The sequence below is a fragment of the Aethalodelphis obliquidens genome, unplaced genomic scaffold, assembly GCF_003676395.1.
Source record: "Aethalodelphis obliquidens isolate GAN/ISIS:26980383/991018 unplaced genomic scaffold, ASM367639v1 scaffold113, whole genome shotgun sequence".
NCBI lineage: Eukaryota > Metazoa > Chordata > Mammalia > Artiodactyla > Delphinidae > Aethalodelphis > Aethalodelphis obliquidens.
Window position 1 is genome coordinate 1748528 of NW_020838057.1, and position 17417 is coordinate 1765944.

The window sequence follows — 17417 nt, forward strand, 5'->3', positions numbered from 1 at the left end:
AGGAGGTGAGTGAAGGGTCAGCAGGGTCAGATAATGGGCCTTCTTATTTTTAAAATTTTGTTATAAAATATCTAAATATGTCAAACGTTTCCTAATTTTGTGTAACCTCTTCTCATTAACACAGAATACAATCCCAATTCTCTAAAAACAGGCATGTCTTACCCTATGCCCTGGATTTACAGCTCTCCTTTCCCTCAAACTGAGAGGTCTAAGTGATTATCCTCAGGCTGCTGTTTCTCCACCTTGGCTCTCTTGCCCTTGTGGGCTGGATCAACCTTTGTTGAATGGGGCTGTCTTGTCCATCCTCAGGTAGTAAGCAGCATCTCTGGACTCTAACCTGCTAGATGCCGGGACCACCCACACCCCAAGTGTGACAGTCAAATGTGGCTGCAGACTTCCAAATGTCACCTGGGGATAAAACCGCCAAGTACTGAGAAGCACTACTCTCTCAGCTTCTCTCTCTTGGACTAGCAGAGGATCTTGGCCAGGACTCAGGGAACAAGAGACAATCATGAAGGCACAGGAGAACAGAAAAGCCCCATAACCGAGATCCTGTGGTTTAGAACAATACCTGTTGGCACTGAAGGCAAAAACCTCCCGAGGCCCCACCTGCCTCACCCTCTTCCTGGAGACCATCCCATCACTCACAGCCCTGTAGACTGGGTTGCAGGGGATACATGAGCCAACCAGTCCCACCCAGTCAGCTCCCTGTCTGGAATGTGAAACAAGAACCTCAGACAGAGGCCAGTCTGTGCTGGGCACTGGGGTAGAGGCTCAGGGAAGTATGGGCTCAGGTGGCCACTCCTGCCTCAGGGACAACCCCCTATAGCCCAGCAGTAGAAAAAGAAAAAACAATGTTAAGTATGCAATGAAGTAAAAACAAGGCATCTGGGGGCCACAGAGAGCAGGGACTGGGGTGGCCACTCCTGCCACAAACTTGCTGAGACACAAAAGCCATTATGAAAAAACAGACATGAGCAAAAAGCTAGAGGGAGAAATCAGGACAAGAGATCCAGAAGCTGGCATACTCCTGGTGGTTCCCAGTCCTTATTTCAGTCCCATGTGGCCCAACTGGAAATTCTGCCTTTGGGTTCTGAAGAACACCCCCATTTCCTTCCACCACATTTTAGGAGCCAAAGGGGAACTGTTTCTTGCTCAAAGAAACACAGAGATAGCAGGCAGGAAAAGATGAATCTCAAAAATGACTGAAGCTGTAGGGGAGAGGGTAAGCTTCTTGATCAGCCGGGCATGGAGCCAGAGCATGTCTGACAAGGAGATAGCAGGTCCTCTGCACGGCAGAGTGGCAAGGCCTTACCCAGAGACACCAAGAGCCTGCAGTTTTCCAGCATCACCTCCTGGTACAGGGTCCTCTGAGCTGGGTCCAGCTGCCTCCACTCCTCCTGGGTAAAAGTCACGGCCACATCATCGAAAGTCACAGACACCTGTCAAATAGAGGTAGTAGTGCTGACCCTGGGGCTGTTGGATGGGATCAGAGCTTGTTTCTGGAAGGCTGTTAAAGGTGCAGAGAGATCAAGACCCTAACCACTTAGCACCTCCTGAGGGCCAAGCTCTAGGCTGGGCTGAAGTGGAAGTGGACAATGTTTTGGACATAATACAGTAGTGTAAGAAAGAAAGTCACACAAGACAATGGAAAGTCACACAAGACAATGGAAAGTCACACAAGACAATGGAAGTGATGTGTGGGCTGTCAGATGCAAACAGGAGAGGCTGTAGGACCTCAGAGGAATGAATAAATAATGATAATAACAGTATCAATAATGGTAACAACAACAGTACCTGAGCCTCCCTGGTCCTGCTAGCTGCCTGCCCCATGGTGAGGGCTTCACTTCCTGGTTAAAGTGACTAAAAGTCCCCAGTTCTTTCTTCACTCTCTTGTTAACATCCAAACTCTTGAACCCAACACTTACCAGCTGTGTTACCTCGGAGACATCACTTCATCTCTCTGAGCCTTGGTTTCTGGATCAATACAACAATAGTTCCCACTTCACTAATATCAGTTGTGAGATTTAGACAGAAATTATTCAATGTTCGGTGTGCTTGGGGATTTTCATTAATTGTCCCACAGCCCCTGAGGTAAACATCTCCATGCCAGCCGATGACCCGAGACTAAGGGAGCTCCACCAAATCCACCAAGAGTCTTGTGTCTTACAAACGAGGAGCAAGATTTTAACACAGTTAACCCTGATACACGGTCTAATAAAGTAACCCGACACGCTTCCATCATCAAAATGAATACCTAATGACAAAGTTGTGAAGCATTTACACCAATTTTTGCTGTTAAGTCCATTTCATCACGCCTGAAAATATTCCTGTGAACATGCACAGAGAAGCAGAGCCTTCATCATTGACCTCCCTGGAGAGACCCCTGAAGGGGTGGAACTACCTGGGTAATGGCAGGGCCCGGACCAGCTTCCCACACCCTCCTGGGTCTCCCAGACTCCGGGGAGGTTCCACAATGAACCATTAGCCGCTTCCTTCCTGAACCCTGACAGCACTTAGCCCTACGCCAGGAATACTTCAGGACCAGAGAGCACAAATGGCTAAAGATAACACTGGCTTTGGCCATGAGACTGGCCACAACGTCTGACCTGGCTGAAGGTGAGTGAAACATTCGACAACAGACTACAGGACCTCGCCCTCCCAAGACACGTCTTAACATCTAGGAGGCACCATGGCAACCTCACAGGCCCTCATGGGCCTTGTGAAACAACCAATATGCCTTGGCTTTGTCCATGCGCTTATCTCTCCCTCCATTTCCCAAGGCCACCGGTTGGAGAAAGGCGGGGGCGGGGTGGGGGCAGGGTACATCCCTGCAGCACATGGCGGAGTTCGGGATTTACTATGATGGAAACCCCTGAAGGATACATCACTCATTTTTCCACAACTTACTGATCATGTGTCAGGGACCCAACAGCCTTTAGGACCAAGGATAAATTAAGTAGCAAAGCAGCTCCACACGCCAGAGCACACGACCGCGAAGACAAACCCAGGGGATGCCTCCCTTCCGGAACCGTCTCCGCCCTCGGAGAGAAGCAGCTTCGCAACCAGCATCCACTCACCTGTGTCTTGTGGGTCGGCGCCGCCGCCATGATGGGGCCCTGCGTTCCAGCTACGCTGGGAGAGGCGAGCACCGGGCGGCCTGCTGCTCCTCGCCTCCGCCCCGCCTTGGCCGGGCGACCTCGGCTGACAGCCGCTCTCCGAGAAAAAGGCGCACCAGACCTGGCGCCGCCCTCGGGAACTGCGGGGACGAAGGGCGGGTGCTGAAGGCCCGGAGAGGCCATGGCCCGGCGGGCGACAAATGCACACGCCCGTTTAGGGAGTCACGCCCGTTTAGGGAGTCACGGCCCGTTCCAAGGCACGAAAGGAAGTCCCATCCCCCTTTCCTGCTCAGTCCCCACGAAATGCCCTAGTAGCCACGCAGGCCAGCTCTCGGCACCTAAAAGCCAGCCAGAAGCGAAAGGCTGAGGCAAATGGCGTCCTCTGAGAGAAACCGGAAGTCCCGCCCACGTACGTGCGCCGCAGGAAACGCCTCTACGACTGGCCGTCATTGGCCAGCGACCTCCTCAGACGCACAATGCACACCTCTGGGTAATGTAGTCTCCCCTAGATTCGCAGAAGTGAGGAGCGCCTTAACTGGGGGGAGGGAGTGGGGCGGAGGGAGGAGAGGGAGTGGGGCGGAGTGGGGGGAGGGAGTAGGGCGGAGGGAGGAGAGGGAGTGGGGCGGAGGGAGGGGTAAGGGGAGGGTCTTCCTCCAACTAAGAGCCACAGGAGGAGCTGAGCGCCGGCCCAGACCAGTTTCTTAACGGTGGGTTCAAGTGGAGAGGACTAGGCAGTGGGGGCGAGAGCGTCCATGCTGTGCCTCAGGGAAACTGAGGCTTGGAATGCTGGGACAGTCGCCCAGGGCGGTGCAAAGGGTGTAGGGCTGTGACTAAGCTCGCAGCCCGCATAGTGATTTTCCCCCCTTCCCCTCCTTATGCCTTCCCAGATCCTCTTCTTTTTTTTTAGGTCCCCAAACAGGGACCCAACCGGGATCCACAGAAGTGAAAGCACGGAGTCCTAACCACTGGACTGCCAGGGAATCCCCAAGAGCCTCTTCTTGAAACCTAGCAGGGCCCTGTGGAGCCTCCTCCCACCCCTACCCCCCAAGCCTCTCTGCGTCCCCTACTTCTTGTCTGTGGAAAAAGCTTTAGCGGACTAGGCCTCCCTCAGTTCCAAAGAGTGGGCTCAAACAGTTAATTATTTAAGGGGCAGCAATGGGAACAAAGAAGAGGCATTCAAGGAGGGAAGGGGATAATAACTAAAGCAATAAGTCAACCTTTGGGATGGGGTCACAAGACCATAGTTCTCTTTAAGGAAAACAGTTAACAATGTCTGATGCATGTTCTTAAGTTGTTTTTATAGAACCCAGACTCCCACCAGGTGGAAACTGCTGACCTCAAACACATCAGAAGCTAGGCTGGTTGGAATCAGAAGACTGATGGTGAGATTCCTGAAACACCACCCTGCTACCTCACCACCAACCGATCAGAAAATTGTCCATGAGCTGATCTTGCATCCTAGGACCCTCTCCCCTAACAGTCTTTAAAAACCCTTTCCTGAAGCCATTAGGGTGTTCAGATCTTTTTGAGCATGAACTGCCTGTTCTCCTTGCTTGGCACCCTGCAATAAATGCTATACTTTCCTTCACCACAACCCAGTGTCAATAGATTGGCTTTGCTATGCATGGAGTGAATGAACCCGAGTTTGGTTTGGTAGCATTCTAGGGGAACAGATTTTTAAAAAGTAGCTTCCCTGGTGGTCCAGTGAGTAAGACTGGGCCCACTTACCCAGTGGGTAAGACTCCGTGCTCCCAATGCAGGGGGCCTGGGTTTAGTCCCTAGTCAGGGAACTAGATCTTACATGCATGCTGCAACTAAGAGTCCACATGCTGCAACTAAGACCTGGCACAGCCAAAATAAAATAAATAAATAAATAAATATTTTTAAAAGTCTTTTTAAAAAAAAAAAGTAGCTTAAAAATTCTCCTGAGGAGGAAACCAGAAGTCCCATCTTGATACATAAACACACTTGTCTACTGCACCCTCCTGAGTCTTCTTTGGCCCAGAGCCTCCTTCATATGTAGTTGGCCTAGATCACCTGAGGAATGGATTTTCCATCCCCTGGGATGGGGAAGCCACATGTGGAGGAGACTTGGAGGGAAACTCAAGACTCCAGTTTTAAGCATGGTCAATTTGAAATGTTTATGAGACTACAAAGTACGTGTCACTTAATCATTTCAACCTATGACTGAACATTAGGAGAGAGTTCAAGCTTGGATATATAAATTTGAGAGTTGTTAGTTTACACTGTTATTTCAAGTCATGACTAGATGAGACTGTCAAGGGAATGAGTGTAGTCTGGAGAAGAAAATGATCAGAGCATGAACACTGGACCAGCCTGACTTCATTAAGTGGCTGATGACAGGAAACCAACAAACTCATGTCAGAGCTTCTAATGTCCACCCAGAGATATATTAGGGAATTTTAGAAGTCCTCATTGATGATTTTTTTTCATAACTGTGGAGCTGAAAGAGTAAAACACACTTTTTTTTTTTTTTTTTTGCGGTACGCGGGCCTCTCACTGTTGTGGCCTCTCCCGTTGCGGAGCACAGGCTCCAGACGCACAGGCTCAGCGGCCACGGCTCACGGGCCCAGCCGCTCCGTGGCATGTGGGATCTTCCCAGACCGGGGCACGAACCCGTGTCCCCTGCATCGGCAGGCGGACTCTCAACCACTGCGCCACCAGGGAAGCCCGTAAAACGCACTTTTCATGATTTCAGTGTGCATACACATTGAGAAATGGAATCAGAGAGTGCAGAAAATGCCCTTAAGGGATTTAATTTTTTTAAGATGAGAGAGAAGTATAGTGACAAGATGTTAATTAGGTCAAAGGAATGAAGAGTGTATGACATGAGTCAGTTCTGCAGAGAACTAGTAGGATTTACATATTTATAAACATTTATGTGTGTATATATATGTACATGCAATATATAAATAAAATATATTATATATATATGAGATTTATTTCAAGGAATTGACTTATGCAGTTGTGGGGCCTGGCAAGTCCAAAATCCATAGGGTAGAGGACAGGCTGGAAACTCTGTAGCCAGAACTAATGCTGCAGTCTTGAGGCTGAATTTCTTCCTCAGGGAAACCTTACTTTTCCTCTTAAGGCCTTTCAACTGATTGGATAAGGCCCAACCACTTAATCAAAATAGAATCCTTTGCTTAAAGTCAACTGATTGTAGATGTTGAGCACATCTACAAAATACCTTCACAGCAACACCCTAGATTAGTGTTTGATCCAATAACTGAGTAGTATAGCCTAGTCCAATTTACACATAAAACAAGCCATCACATTCCACTCCTTGTCAACTTGGCACCCATACATACTACCTAAAGCCAGACTTAATCTCCAGATGAAGACATGCTTCTGCCTAATCAGATCAAATCCAGTACTGATCCATTGTTATGATGGATCCTATTACATATGGTGGATTACATATGATGAATGTAATGTGAATCATATGTATCTATTGATTTAATGCTAAATTCTCTGATACTGGAAATTTCTTCTGGTTGTGTAAGATAATGTCTTTCTTCTCAGAAAATGCAAACAAATATTTAGGAAGAAAGAGACATGAAGTGTAAAGCTCTCAAAAGGTTCAGAAAAATATAAATTGATGGATAATGGGAAGGAGAAAGAGAATGAGAATGATAAAGCAAATGTGACAAAATGTTAGTTGATAAATCTATTTTAAGGGTATACAGAGTCTCTCTGTGCTTTTCTTAAGATTTTCCTGTAATTTTGAGATCATTTACAAACAAAAAGTATGGTGGGGTGTGGCAGAGCGAAGTGAGGTGGGAGTTTTCTCCACCTTCTCACTCCACTACAGTCTGTTCTTGCAGTAACCTGAGTGAGCCTCTTAAAACTGTGTGGAAGATAGACTCTAGGATGACCAGTGTGGGCCTCATAATTGCTGCCTATTGGTGTTCTAGCCTTTGTATGACCTCTCTCCTTGATTGTGGGCCAGACCTGTAACTTGCTTCTAGACATATAGAATATACCAAAGGTGATAGGTTATGCATGATTATGTGTACAGGGTAAGGCCCATCTTGCTGGATTCTCTCTATCCCTTGCAGTCTTGATGAAGCAAGCAACCATGATGGCAGGCTCACATAGTAAGGAACTGCAGGCAGTTTTTAGAAGCTGAGGGTGACCTTCATCGACAGACAACAAGAAACTAAAGCCTTCGGTCCTACAACCACAAGAAAATAAATTCTAGCAATAACCTGAATGAGTTTTGAAGCATCTTGTTCCTCAGTAGAGTCTCTGTTGAGATTTCAGTCCTGACTGACGACTTGAGCACAACTTTGTAAGATCTTGAGGCAGGCAACTCAGTTAAGCCATGACCAAACTCCTAATCCACTAAAAATGTGAAATAATTGGTGTGTGTTGTTTTAAGCCATACATTTATGATAGCTTTTACATAGCAGTAGAAAAGTAATACACACATAAGTTTGGAGTATGTCTTCTTCTATACAAAATCCAACTGCAATGGCCTCATCGTCCCAGAGTCAAAGTCAAAGTCCTCACAGTCTTTTACACCTTTCTGCTTTACTCCACATTAGTTTCCTGCTCCATGCACTGGCTGGATACACACTTGCTTTAAATCCTATGCCAGGACAGTCCCTGTCCCCTCCCATCTCCACATGGCTCACACTTTCACCATCTTATTGACTTTGGTCATGTATCACCTTCTCCATAAGCTCTTCCCTGATTATCCTAATAAAAATTGCAAACCGATACCCCCAATTCTGGCACCCACGTCCATCTTACTGTTCTCTTCCTTATCATTTTCTTTGTCATAGCACCGATTAACTTCTGATATATCCTTTGCTTGTTTATTATAATTATTGTTTATTTTCTGTCTCCCTCTCTTGATGTTCGTGAGGTCAAGGCTCTTTGTTTTGTTCCCTACTGTATACCAAAAATTTAAAACAATGTCTAGTACAAAGCAGACACACTATAGACGTTTCAGTAAGGTACAGTGGAACCCTGGTTCACAATCTTGAAAAATTATGTGTATAATTTTAAGCACTGCAATTGAGTTTTTGAACTGAAAAAAAAATTTTTTGTGCTTATGGCACAAAACCAAAATGATGGGACATCCGTGGTGGCGCAGTGGTTGAGAATCCACCTGCCAATGCAGGGGACACGGGTTCGAGCCCTGGTTCGGGAAGATCCCACATACCGCGGAGCAACGAAGCCTGCACGCTCTGGAGCCCTCACCACAACTAGAGAAGAGCCTGAGCGCTGCAACTAACACCCGATACAGCCAAATAAATAAATAAGTAAATAATTTTAAAAAAATACCAGACATCTCAAGTTAATGAACTTAGTGCATTTTTACATATGGGAAGACACAGGAGTCTGGGCTTCTTGAAATTATTCCTTTGATACACACCTTAACTATCTAGGGCCAGTATACTGTTCTCGTCTATCCTGAATCCCCTCAGAGACACTTTGTGTATGTCTATAAACACCCCACACCATGTATTTACTCTCAGTGCTCTCTTTACTACTAGAAAGAGAGCCATCATCATCTTTAAATCTAATATGATTAGAGAGCCAATTCTAGAAACCCAAGAACCAATTCAGAAAACTCATCCTTAAATTCTCTTCCTGTAGAACCACTCTTGGTTCCCAAATCTGTGTTAATCAGGGGTCTTCAGAGAAACAGAACAAACAGAAAAGATATATAGATAGAAAGAGATTTATTATGAGGAATTGGCTTACATTCTTATGGAGGCATCTTGAGGAGGAGTTTGTGCCTGAATGGGTCCTCAATGCTGCATACTTGTAAACGACAGTTAGTTAAGAGGAAATTTATGAGAAAATATTTATGGCAGAGTCTCATGCCTAGAAGCAGTTATTAGCTTACACCACTCAAGGAGATTGCTTTAGCTCTCTAAGTGGTTTTCTCTACTTACTAGATGGCTTAGGTGGCTCTATAAGGGACTCAATTTTTGTTTTTTTTTCCTTGGCCACAGCGCTGAGGCTTGCTGAGGATCTTAGTTCCCTGACCAGGGATCAAACCCAGGCCCTGGAAGTGAAAGCGCAGAGTCCTAACCACTGGACCGCCAGGGAATTCTCATCAGCTTCTTTACATTATTTTCCATGGTCATGTTTTCATCTCTTAAGTGCATCATCGCCCTTGTGGAACAAAGGTGCTGCTTAAAGTATTGGGCCTCCTTGGTAGTGTCACCTGACACTTTGACGTCTCCTGAATCACACAAGCTTATATGGGTAATAAATTAAAATTTCTCTTTTATTCTGCAGTGCTGTGGAAGACAGCTATAAACAATTGAACAATCTTGTCAACTTCCCTCAGGACTGATCAATGACCTTGAGAAGATTGCAAGGGAAAGCAATTGCACGTATGCCCTCACATGCATAAATCCTGCCAGTGCAGGATAGGATCCTATTTTTATTTATAATTTTTATATTTTGTAAACATGGGCTTTTTGCAATTAATTTTTTTAAGTATTGCATTCAAATATTATTTATATTTTTTTGCTTTTTTCTTTTCCTGTTTTTCTTTTCATACAATTGATTTTATTTTTTTGTAATTAATTTTTTTAATTGAAGTAGAGTTGACTTACAAGGTTGTGCCAATCTCTGCTGAACAACAAAGTGACTCAGTTTTACACATAAATACATTCTTTTCTTTACATTCTTTTCCATGATGGTTTAACACAGGCTACTCAGTATAGTTCCCTGTGCTACACATTAGGACCTTGTTTATCCATTCTAAACGTAACAGTTTGCGTCTACCAAACCCAAACTCTCAGTCCATCCCTCCCCCACCCCCCTCCCCCTTGGCAACCACAAGTCTGTTCTCTATGTCTGTGAGCTTCTGTTTTGTAGATAGGTTCATTAGTGCCACAAGTATTATCTACCTTGATCACAGAATTTTTAGCACCTCCCTTAAACATTGCTCCCTGGAAATGAGAGCCTCACTTGCCTCACCCTAATCCTGGTACCAGTTATTAATTTAATAAGAAAAGGCTACCACTTCAAAAGATAAGTGAAGGGCTTCCCTGGTGGCGCAGTGGTTGGGAGTCCGCCTGCCGATGCAGTGGACGCGGGTTCGTGCCCCGGTCCGGGAAGATCCCACATGCCGCAGAGCGGCTGGGCCCGTGAGCCACGGCCGCTGAGGCTGCGCACGCGGAGCCTCTGCTCCGCAGCGGGAGAGGCCACAATAGTGAGAGGCCCGCGTACCGCAAAAAAAAAAAATAAGTGAAGAACATGAAAAAGCAATTTCAAAAAGAATATGTATGTATATAATAAACATTGGAAAAACAAGACGTGTAAATGCAATAGTACTCAAAAGTGTGCTTGTTCAGCTGTAGAGGTTGGTATAAATGATTAAATCTCTATCAAGGGAAGAAAAGAAAATCCTATCTAGTCCTTCCTAGATTAAGTGGGTGTATGCCTAAGTAAGCAGGAGGGGCCATCCCAGCTCATCATATAAAGCCAGTATCGCCAAGGCTGTTTATCTCTCTTTTGGTGGAACCAGGCTTCGGAGCTCCCTTCCAAGATGGCTGAAGACAATTCTCCATACAGTAAGTTCCTCACACATCAGATTGCAGTTGTGGTTTCCTTGGTTTGGGGCGGTGGGTTGGGCTGAAAGCATAATGGGCTTGTTAGAAGTTGTGGGAGTCCCATTTTTCAAACTTTTAAATAACTGTGCTAGGGTAAGGGAAAATCAGTTTCTTTCATGTAATATGAAAATATGCTGTTTTCTGTGCATCTGAGCATTGGGAATTTCAGAAAGATGCAGGCATGTAAGAACTAAACAATACAAATTATTGTTTAGGGGAGGGAGATGGGAGGAAAAAATAGATGGGAAGAAGAAAAAGGAGAGAAACACACTAAAAGAAACTAAGGGAGGCATCAAAAAGTCCTGAGACCAGAATGTCTTTGGAATCAAAGTAGCTTCCTGATTTCTCTCTCCAGACTGAACTTTTCTCCTGAACTTCCAGCTTTGTCTACATAACCGCTTACTCATCTGTAACAGGCATCTCAAACTCAACATGTCCCAAACTGAACTCCCGATGTTCAGACCCAAACTCTTCCTCCTACTGTTTTCCTTGCACAAGAAATGTCAATTGTTCATGCCAAAAACTTAGGAAACATCCTTGACCTTGTCTTCCTCTCATAACCTATATCTAATCAGGCTGAAAATTCTGTTGGCTTTAACGAAATATTTTAGGGATCTTCTGACTATTTCTTGGACTGTTTCCACCATCGTCACTGGATTATTTTTTTAGTAAATCTATTTATTTTATTTACCTTTTAATTTTATTTTAATTTTCGGCTGCATTGGGTCTTTGTTGCTGCACGCAGGCTTTCTCTAGTTGCAGCAAGTGGGGGCTACTCTTAGGTGCGTGTACAGGCTTCTCATTGTGGTGGCTTCTCTTGTTGCCGGAGCACAGGCTCTAGGCGCGCAGGCTTCAGTAGTTGTGGCTTGTGGGCTCTAGAGCTCAGGCTCAGTAGTTGTGGTGCAGGGGCTTAGTTGTTCCGTGGCATGTGGGATCTTCCCAGACCAGGGCTCGAACCCGTGTCCCCTGCACTGGCAGGCGGATTCTTAAACACTGCGCCATGAGGGAAGCCCTCGTCACTGGATTATTGCAAGAATTGATCTCTCTGCTTCCATTCTGGCCCTGATTTAATCTGTTCTCAACCCTATAGCCCGTGTGATCTTATCAAACTGTCAGATCAAGTCTTTTATCTACTCCAAACCCCTCGGTGACTTCCCAACATACTAAGAGTCAAAGGCACATGGTTGGAAGAGGTCCTATATAATCTGCCCTGCCTGGGAGGTCTAGGACCTCATCTGTTTCTGCTTCGTTTTCTCTTCTCCAGACTTAGCCTTCTTGCTCTTCCTATCTATCTTATTTCTCTATCATTTTTTCCTCATTACTTTGGTCTTATGCATAAAATTCTATCACGGGAATATACCATATTTTACTTATCCATTCTCCTAGCAATGGGCATTCAGTTGCTTCAGCTGTTACTACAAACAGCATTCTGAAAAATGTCATGCAGATGTAGGCATGAAATGGATTGCAGGGTTACAATTACTTACTATACATAATTTAAACAAGCATACCCTGATTGCCCTACAGATTATCTTAAATAAATTACATTCTACCCAGCTCTCAAGAAGGGTTCTGATCTCCCCACCTTACCCCCATCATTGCAAGCTGCTGACTTTTATCTGGTTTTCTACCTTTTTGAACTGAAGGTTTCAATTACGATATCATTAGTTCCAGCAATTTTTCCCATTATGCATTTTGGTATCTTATTTAGTATATAACTTTTCCTATCTCAGTGTAACATAGGTTTTCTTGTACATTATCTATTTTTAGCTTTCATATGTATTTAATTTTTTGGCATTTATTTTTATATGCTATATATTGTGTGACCCAACTTAATTTTTCTTCATATAGTAAGTCATTTTCTGTATCCAACACTACCCTTTCACATTGATTTTGGAGGCTATAGCTATCCCAATTCTAAGTGTGGACTTTAGTTACTAATAATGTATCAATATTGATCCATTAGTTGTGACAAATGTACAGTACTGATATAAGATGTTAATAATAGGGGAAGGGCTTCCCTGGTGGCGCAGTGGTTGAGAGTCCGCCTGCCGATGCAGGGGACACGGGTTCGTGCCCCGGTCCGGGAAGATCCCACATGCCGTGGAGCGGCTAGGCCCGTGAGCCATAGCCACTGAGCCTGCGCGTCCAGAGCCTGTGCTCCGCAACGGGAGAGGCCACAACAGTGAGAGGCCCGCATACCGCAAAATAATAATAATAATAATAATAATAATAATAATAGGGGAAACTGGGTGTGCAATATATGGGAACTCCCCATACTATGTTTTATTTGTTAAATGATATTCATTCATTTATTTATTTATTTAAATTAATTCATTCATTTATCATTTTACTTTTGGCTGCGTTGGGTCTTCGTTGCTCTGCGTGGGCTTTCTCTAGTTGCGGCGAGCAGGGGCTACTCTTCATTGTGGTGTGCAGGCTTCTCACTGCAGTGGCTTCTTTTGTTGTGGAGCACAGGCTCTAGGCGCGCAGGCTTCAGTAGTTGTGGCTCGTGGGCTCTAGAGCGCAGGCTCAGTAGTTGTGGCACATGGGCTTTGTTGCTCCGTGGCATGTGGGATCTTCCCGGACCAGGGATCTAACCTGTGTCCCCTGCATTGGCAGGCGGGTTCTTAACCACGGCGCCACCAGGGAAGCCCCTCGCCTGCATTTTCTTGACTCATATTGTTCTTGATCCATATGAACAGAACATATCAATTTTTCATGTTGTTTGAAAACAGAAGACCTTGACTTCCTAGTCATGGCATTCAGATCAGCTGAAGAAGTTCAAGAATCACCCTTGTGTTCTTAAGGGCTTTATAATTGAGAGTTCTTTCCTCCTGGGTTCTTATGGATTCAAAATGAAAAGAAGAAATGAGAGACAAGCTCGAACCTGAAGTTGGAATACATAAAATGGCCTATTTAATGCTTCTCTCCTAATCTTTCCACAGAGGCCGTGGCAACAAAGTGTAGACGCAGCCGCACCAAATTCACAGAAGAGCAATTGAAAATCCTCATTGATGCATTCAACAAAAAACCTTACCCGGGTTATGCCATCAAACAAAGACTTGCTTTGGAAGTCAATACTGAAGAGTCTAGGATCCAGGTAAGTTACAAGTTCTGTATCTCCAAGACGAGAAATAGAAAGGGAGGGGGGAACCATTCAGTGAGCACATATCATGTGCCAGTGTGACAAGGGCTTTTTTTAAAACAACATTTATTATTTATTAATTTGGTTGCACCAGGTCTTAGTTGTGGCACATGGGCTCCTTAGTTGCAGCAGGCAGGCTCCTTAATTGTGGCTCGCGGGCTCCTTAGTTGTGGAATGCGAACACTTAGTTGCAGTATGTGTGCAGGATCTAGTTCCCTGACCAGGGATTGAACCTGGGCCCCTTGCGTTGGGAGCACGGAGTCCTAACCACTGTGCTACCAGGGAAGTCCCGTGAAAAGGGCTTTGAGTAGCATGTCCTACTTGACACTCAGAATGAACTCCCAAGAATGTTGCTCTTAATCTCACTTCATGAATGTGGATACTGAGGGTGAAGGAGCTCCCAGGAGTGTGCAAGAAATATGTAGGTACACCTCCAGAAAAGAGGAAGTATGTGGTGTGGTGGCACATTTATTCCAGGGTGTAAATCCAAGTAAGTCATTATAAGCAATGTGGTCACAGATAGGCAAGTGTCTGATGACATGGTAAGATTCCAGAGGAATTGTGGGTGATGTGAGGGTTAACCTTCCCCTTTCAATGAAATACAATAGACCAGAGAGTAGTGGACTGGTGTGCCATTGCAGATTTAGGCTGGAGGGGGTTCTTAAATACATAATAATGGCAGCATTTATTTATTAACTTAAAAAATTATTAGAGTAGGTCATGTTGGAACCAGGTCATGAAGATGCTAAATGCCAAGCCTTGATCTAAGTCTTAGTCGAATGTGACAGGGATCAGTAATAGTAATCCTGAGCTTAGGGTTCATAAGAATCCTTCACAACCCCCTTTTTTTGGCCACGTCGAGGCATATGGGATCTTAGTTCCCCAACCAAGGATTGAACCCTTGCCCCCTGCAGTGGAAGCACAAAGTTCTAACCACTGGACTGCCAGGGAATTCCCAGAATCACTCCCTTTGGAGAAAGGCAGGAATGGGACTGAGATGACATAAATATGCTTAATTCTCTCATTTTCTTTTCCTCTTGTAGATATGGTTTCAGAATCGAAGAGCTAGGCACAGGTTCCTGAAAAGACCTGAGAAGAACTTAGACTTAAGACAAGACCGAGCTCACCCTGAAGAGAACATTCAAGGTGAATAGCCTGCTCCAGTCCTGCTACCCAGCAGAGCCTCTTGGGTACCCAAGTGCCTTTTTATAGTGAAGCCAACTACTGCTCTGAGTGGGAAAAGAATGTTTTCTCCTTCAGGGCCTCCTGTTCAGGGTCTTTGGTAGCAAAGGGCTCAACATGGCCCCTGGAAATTCTTCCCCACAAGGTCCAGGGACCTTCTGAGGCTCACATGATTTGCACCAGAGTCCAGCAACTCAGCCAAATATTGCCTCTCCTCTAGAACCTTCTGTCTTGAATAGGCTGGGACAAGGCCCTCCCAAGGAGAGGGAACATGTTCCAAGTTAGATGGTGGGACGTGTTTGGGTTCCTTGTTTGAACATGTAAACTGATCTCAAATGTTCCTCTGCCTTCCATCTTTCACCTCCTCCAGGTGTGAGAGACAGACGATGTCGTACCAGCTATACTTCTTCCCAATTACAAACTCTTATGAATGTGTTCATGGAAAACCCTTATCCTGGGATTGATTCCAGACAGCAACTTGCTGAAGATATTGGGGTTCCAGAGTCAAGAGTCCAGGTCAGTGATAAGGAATTTGATGTTGGTAGGAACATATATAGTGAGACATCTCGGAATGACTTCTCCAACAGGGATTAATTCTCATAGATATCATAAGCAGGACAGATGGGAAAATGGGATTTCTGGTTTGGATAGGTGCAGCTCTTCCAAAACAATCAATCATTTATCTGTAGAGTGGTATCAATATATGCCTTCTGGAGGGAGGTCAAAGTTCAGTGCTATTAGGTGACTTTTCTAAAGTCTGGTTTTGGGGCTCCTACAATAGACCTGTGTTTATTCTACTTGGAACCTCTGAAAACCAAAAGTAGTAGCTGTGAAACATGAGGGGTGTGTGTGTGTGAGGGGGGGCACAAGCAAGGGGTAGCAATTAATGACATCTTATGGAAAGAAAAATGTCTTCCTTGGGACATCCCTGGCGGTTCAGTGGTTAAATGCGCTTCCACTGCAGGGGGCGCAGGTTCGATCCCTGGTCGGGGAACTAAGATCCTTCAAGCCATGCGGTGCAGACAAAAAAAAAAAAAAAAATGTCTTCCTAGAAGATATTACTCTATCCTGCATCATGGAATAAAAATAGGTGTTTTAGGGAGGAAGAAAAGAAGTGGAAAGAGAATTCTAGGCAGAGGAGAGAGTTGCAATATAGGCATGGCACTTTAGGGAAAGACTAATACTTGTAATGAGGGGATCGTGGGGACTTTCAGGATACGAAACCCATCACTAGACCATAAAGGGACTTGGTACAAGATTCAGAATCTTGAGCTTTATCTTGAGACATGATAGGCTTTCCCAGACATCATATGGAATGTCAATGATTTGGGAATTCGGCCTAGAAGAAGCCACCTCTTCCTCCCCTTTGCCTTATGAGAAGAGCAATGGTGAGGCTCGCATGACATCTTTTCATTAAATCTCTTTGTTTTACCCACTTAGATTTGGTTTCAAAACAGAAGATCTAGACTCCGTATCCAGAAGAAAAGAGAACCCGAAGAAGGTTCCGCCCAAAGACAAAACCAGGGACAAGATCTCTGAGATGGGAGCGTTCAAGGTACCAGCCTGTGGTTCCCAATTTGGCTCACAAGCGGAGCGTCCTGAGTGCTCAGTCCTTCCACATGGTGTAGTCAACTCCAGCTTCCTCTCAGGAGGTGGACGACGTTTCCACACATGTGCCTCCAGAGAGTCAGGGGCTTCATTGGTCACAGCCCCTGAAGGCTTTTCCCAAGTCTGTGGTCCTGCCAAGGAATTCCACTGCCCACTTTTCAAGCTCTGAACTGGAACCCAGACAACCCATTAGTATGTGAACTTTGTTCACTGATGTTTTCCCAGTGCCTGGCACATAGTAGACAATCCGTAAACTTTTGTGGCAGGTATGACCGAGTGAACAGAGGAATGAATCCTCAGGCGTGTTCTGCCGGGGGCCGGCTAATGCATGGCTTTCCCAAGAGGTAGGAGGTTCCATATCTGACTGGAAAGGTGGGAAAGAGCTGACCTCCCTTTCTGTATGTATAAATTGGCTTCTTCGATTTTTCTTTCCCTTTCCTCTTTAGGTTTACAGAATGGCACTCCCTAGTGACTGTTTTATTTCCCTGGAGCCAGAACAAGGTGAACAGAGAGACAAATTCAGTGTATTTGATGTCATCAGCCTGGACTCCAGATCGGTTCTCTTCCTGGCAACATACCCTTCCAAACATACTTTCGCCTTCTTCTCCGTCTTCTGGAAATGGTAAACAGGACTTCAGGAATCAGAGGCAGATGATACAAAGTACCACACAGCCCTAGTGACTGAACCTAGATTTAGAGTTCAACAGATCTCGAGAACAATGCAAGTCAACTTATTAACACCATTTTTATGGT

General features: G+C 45.1%; 2 protein-coding genes across 2 annotated transcripts in view; one reads left to right on the plus strand and one right to left on the minus strand.

Moving 5' to 3' along the window:
* Window positions 1–3660, minus strand: part of LOC113615147 (uncharacterized) — a 71752-nt gene extending 68092 nt beyond the window's left edge. The window contains exons 1-2 of the mRNA XM_027097218.1: window positions 3081–3660; window positions 1316–1442 (exon numbers count right to left, since the gene is read on the minus strand). Of these exons, the coding sequence (XP_026953019.1) occupies window positions 1316–1442; window positions 3081–3302 (349 nt within the window). The 5' untranslated portion in view covers window positions 3303–3660. The remainder of the gene's footprint in view (window positions 1–1315; window positions 1443–3080) is intronic.
* On the plus strand, window positions 3492–17290 carry DUXA (double homeobox A). Its single transcript, XM_027097219.1, is given in 6 exon segments — window positions 3492–3528; window positions 13675–13829; window positions 14918–15020; window positions 15427–15572; window positions 16497–16611; window positions 17160–17290. Coding segments are annotated over 6 exon segments (687 nt in total).
* Window positions 17291–17417: the final 127 nt, after the last annotated feature.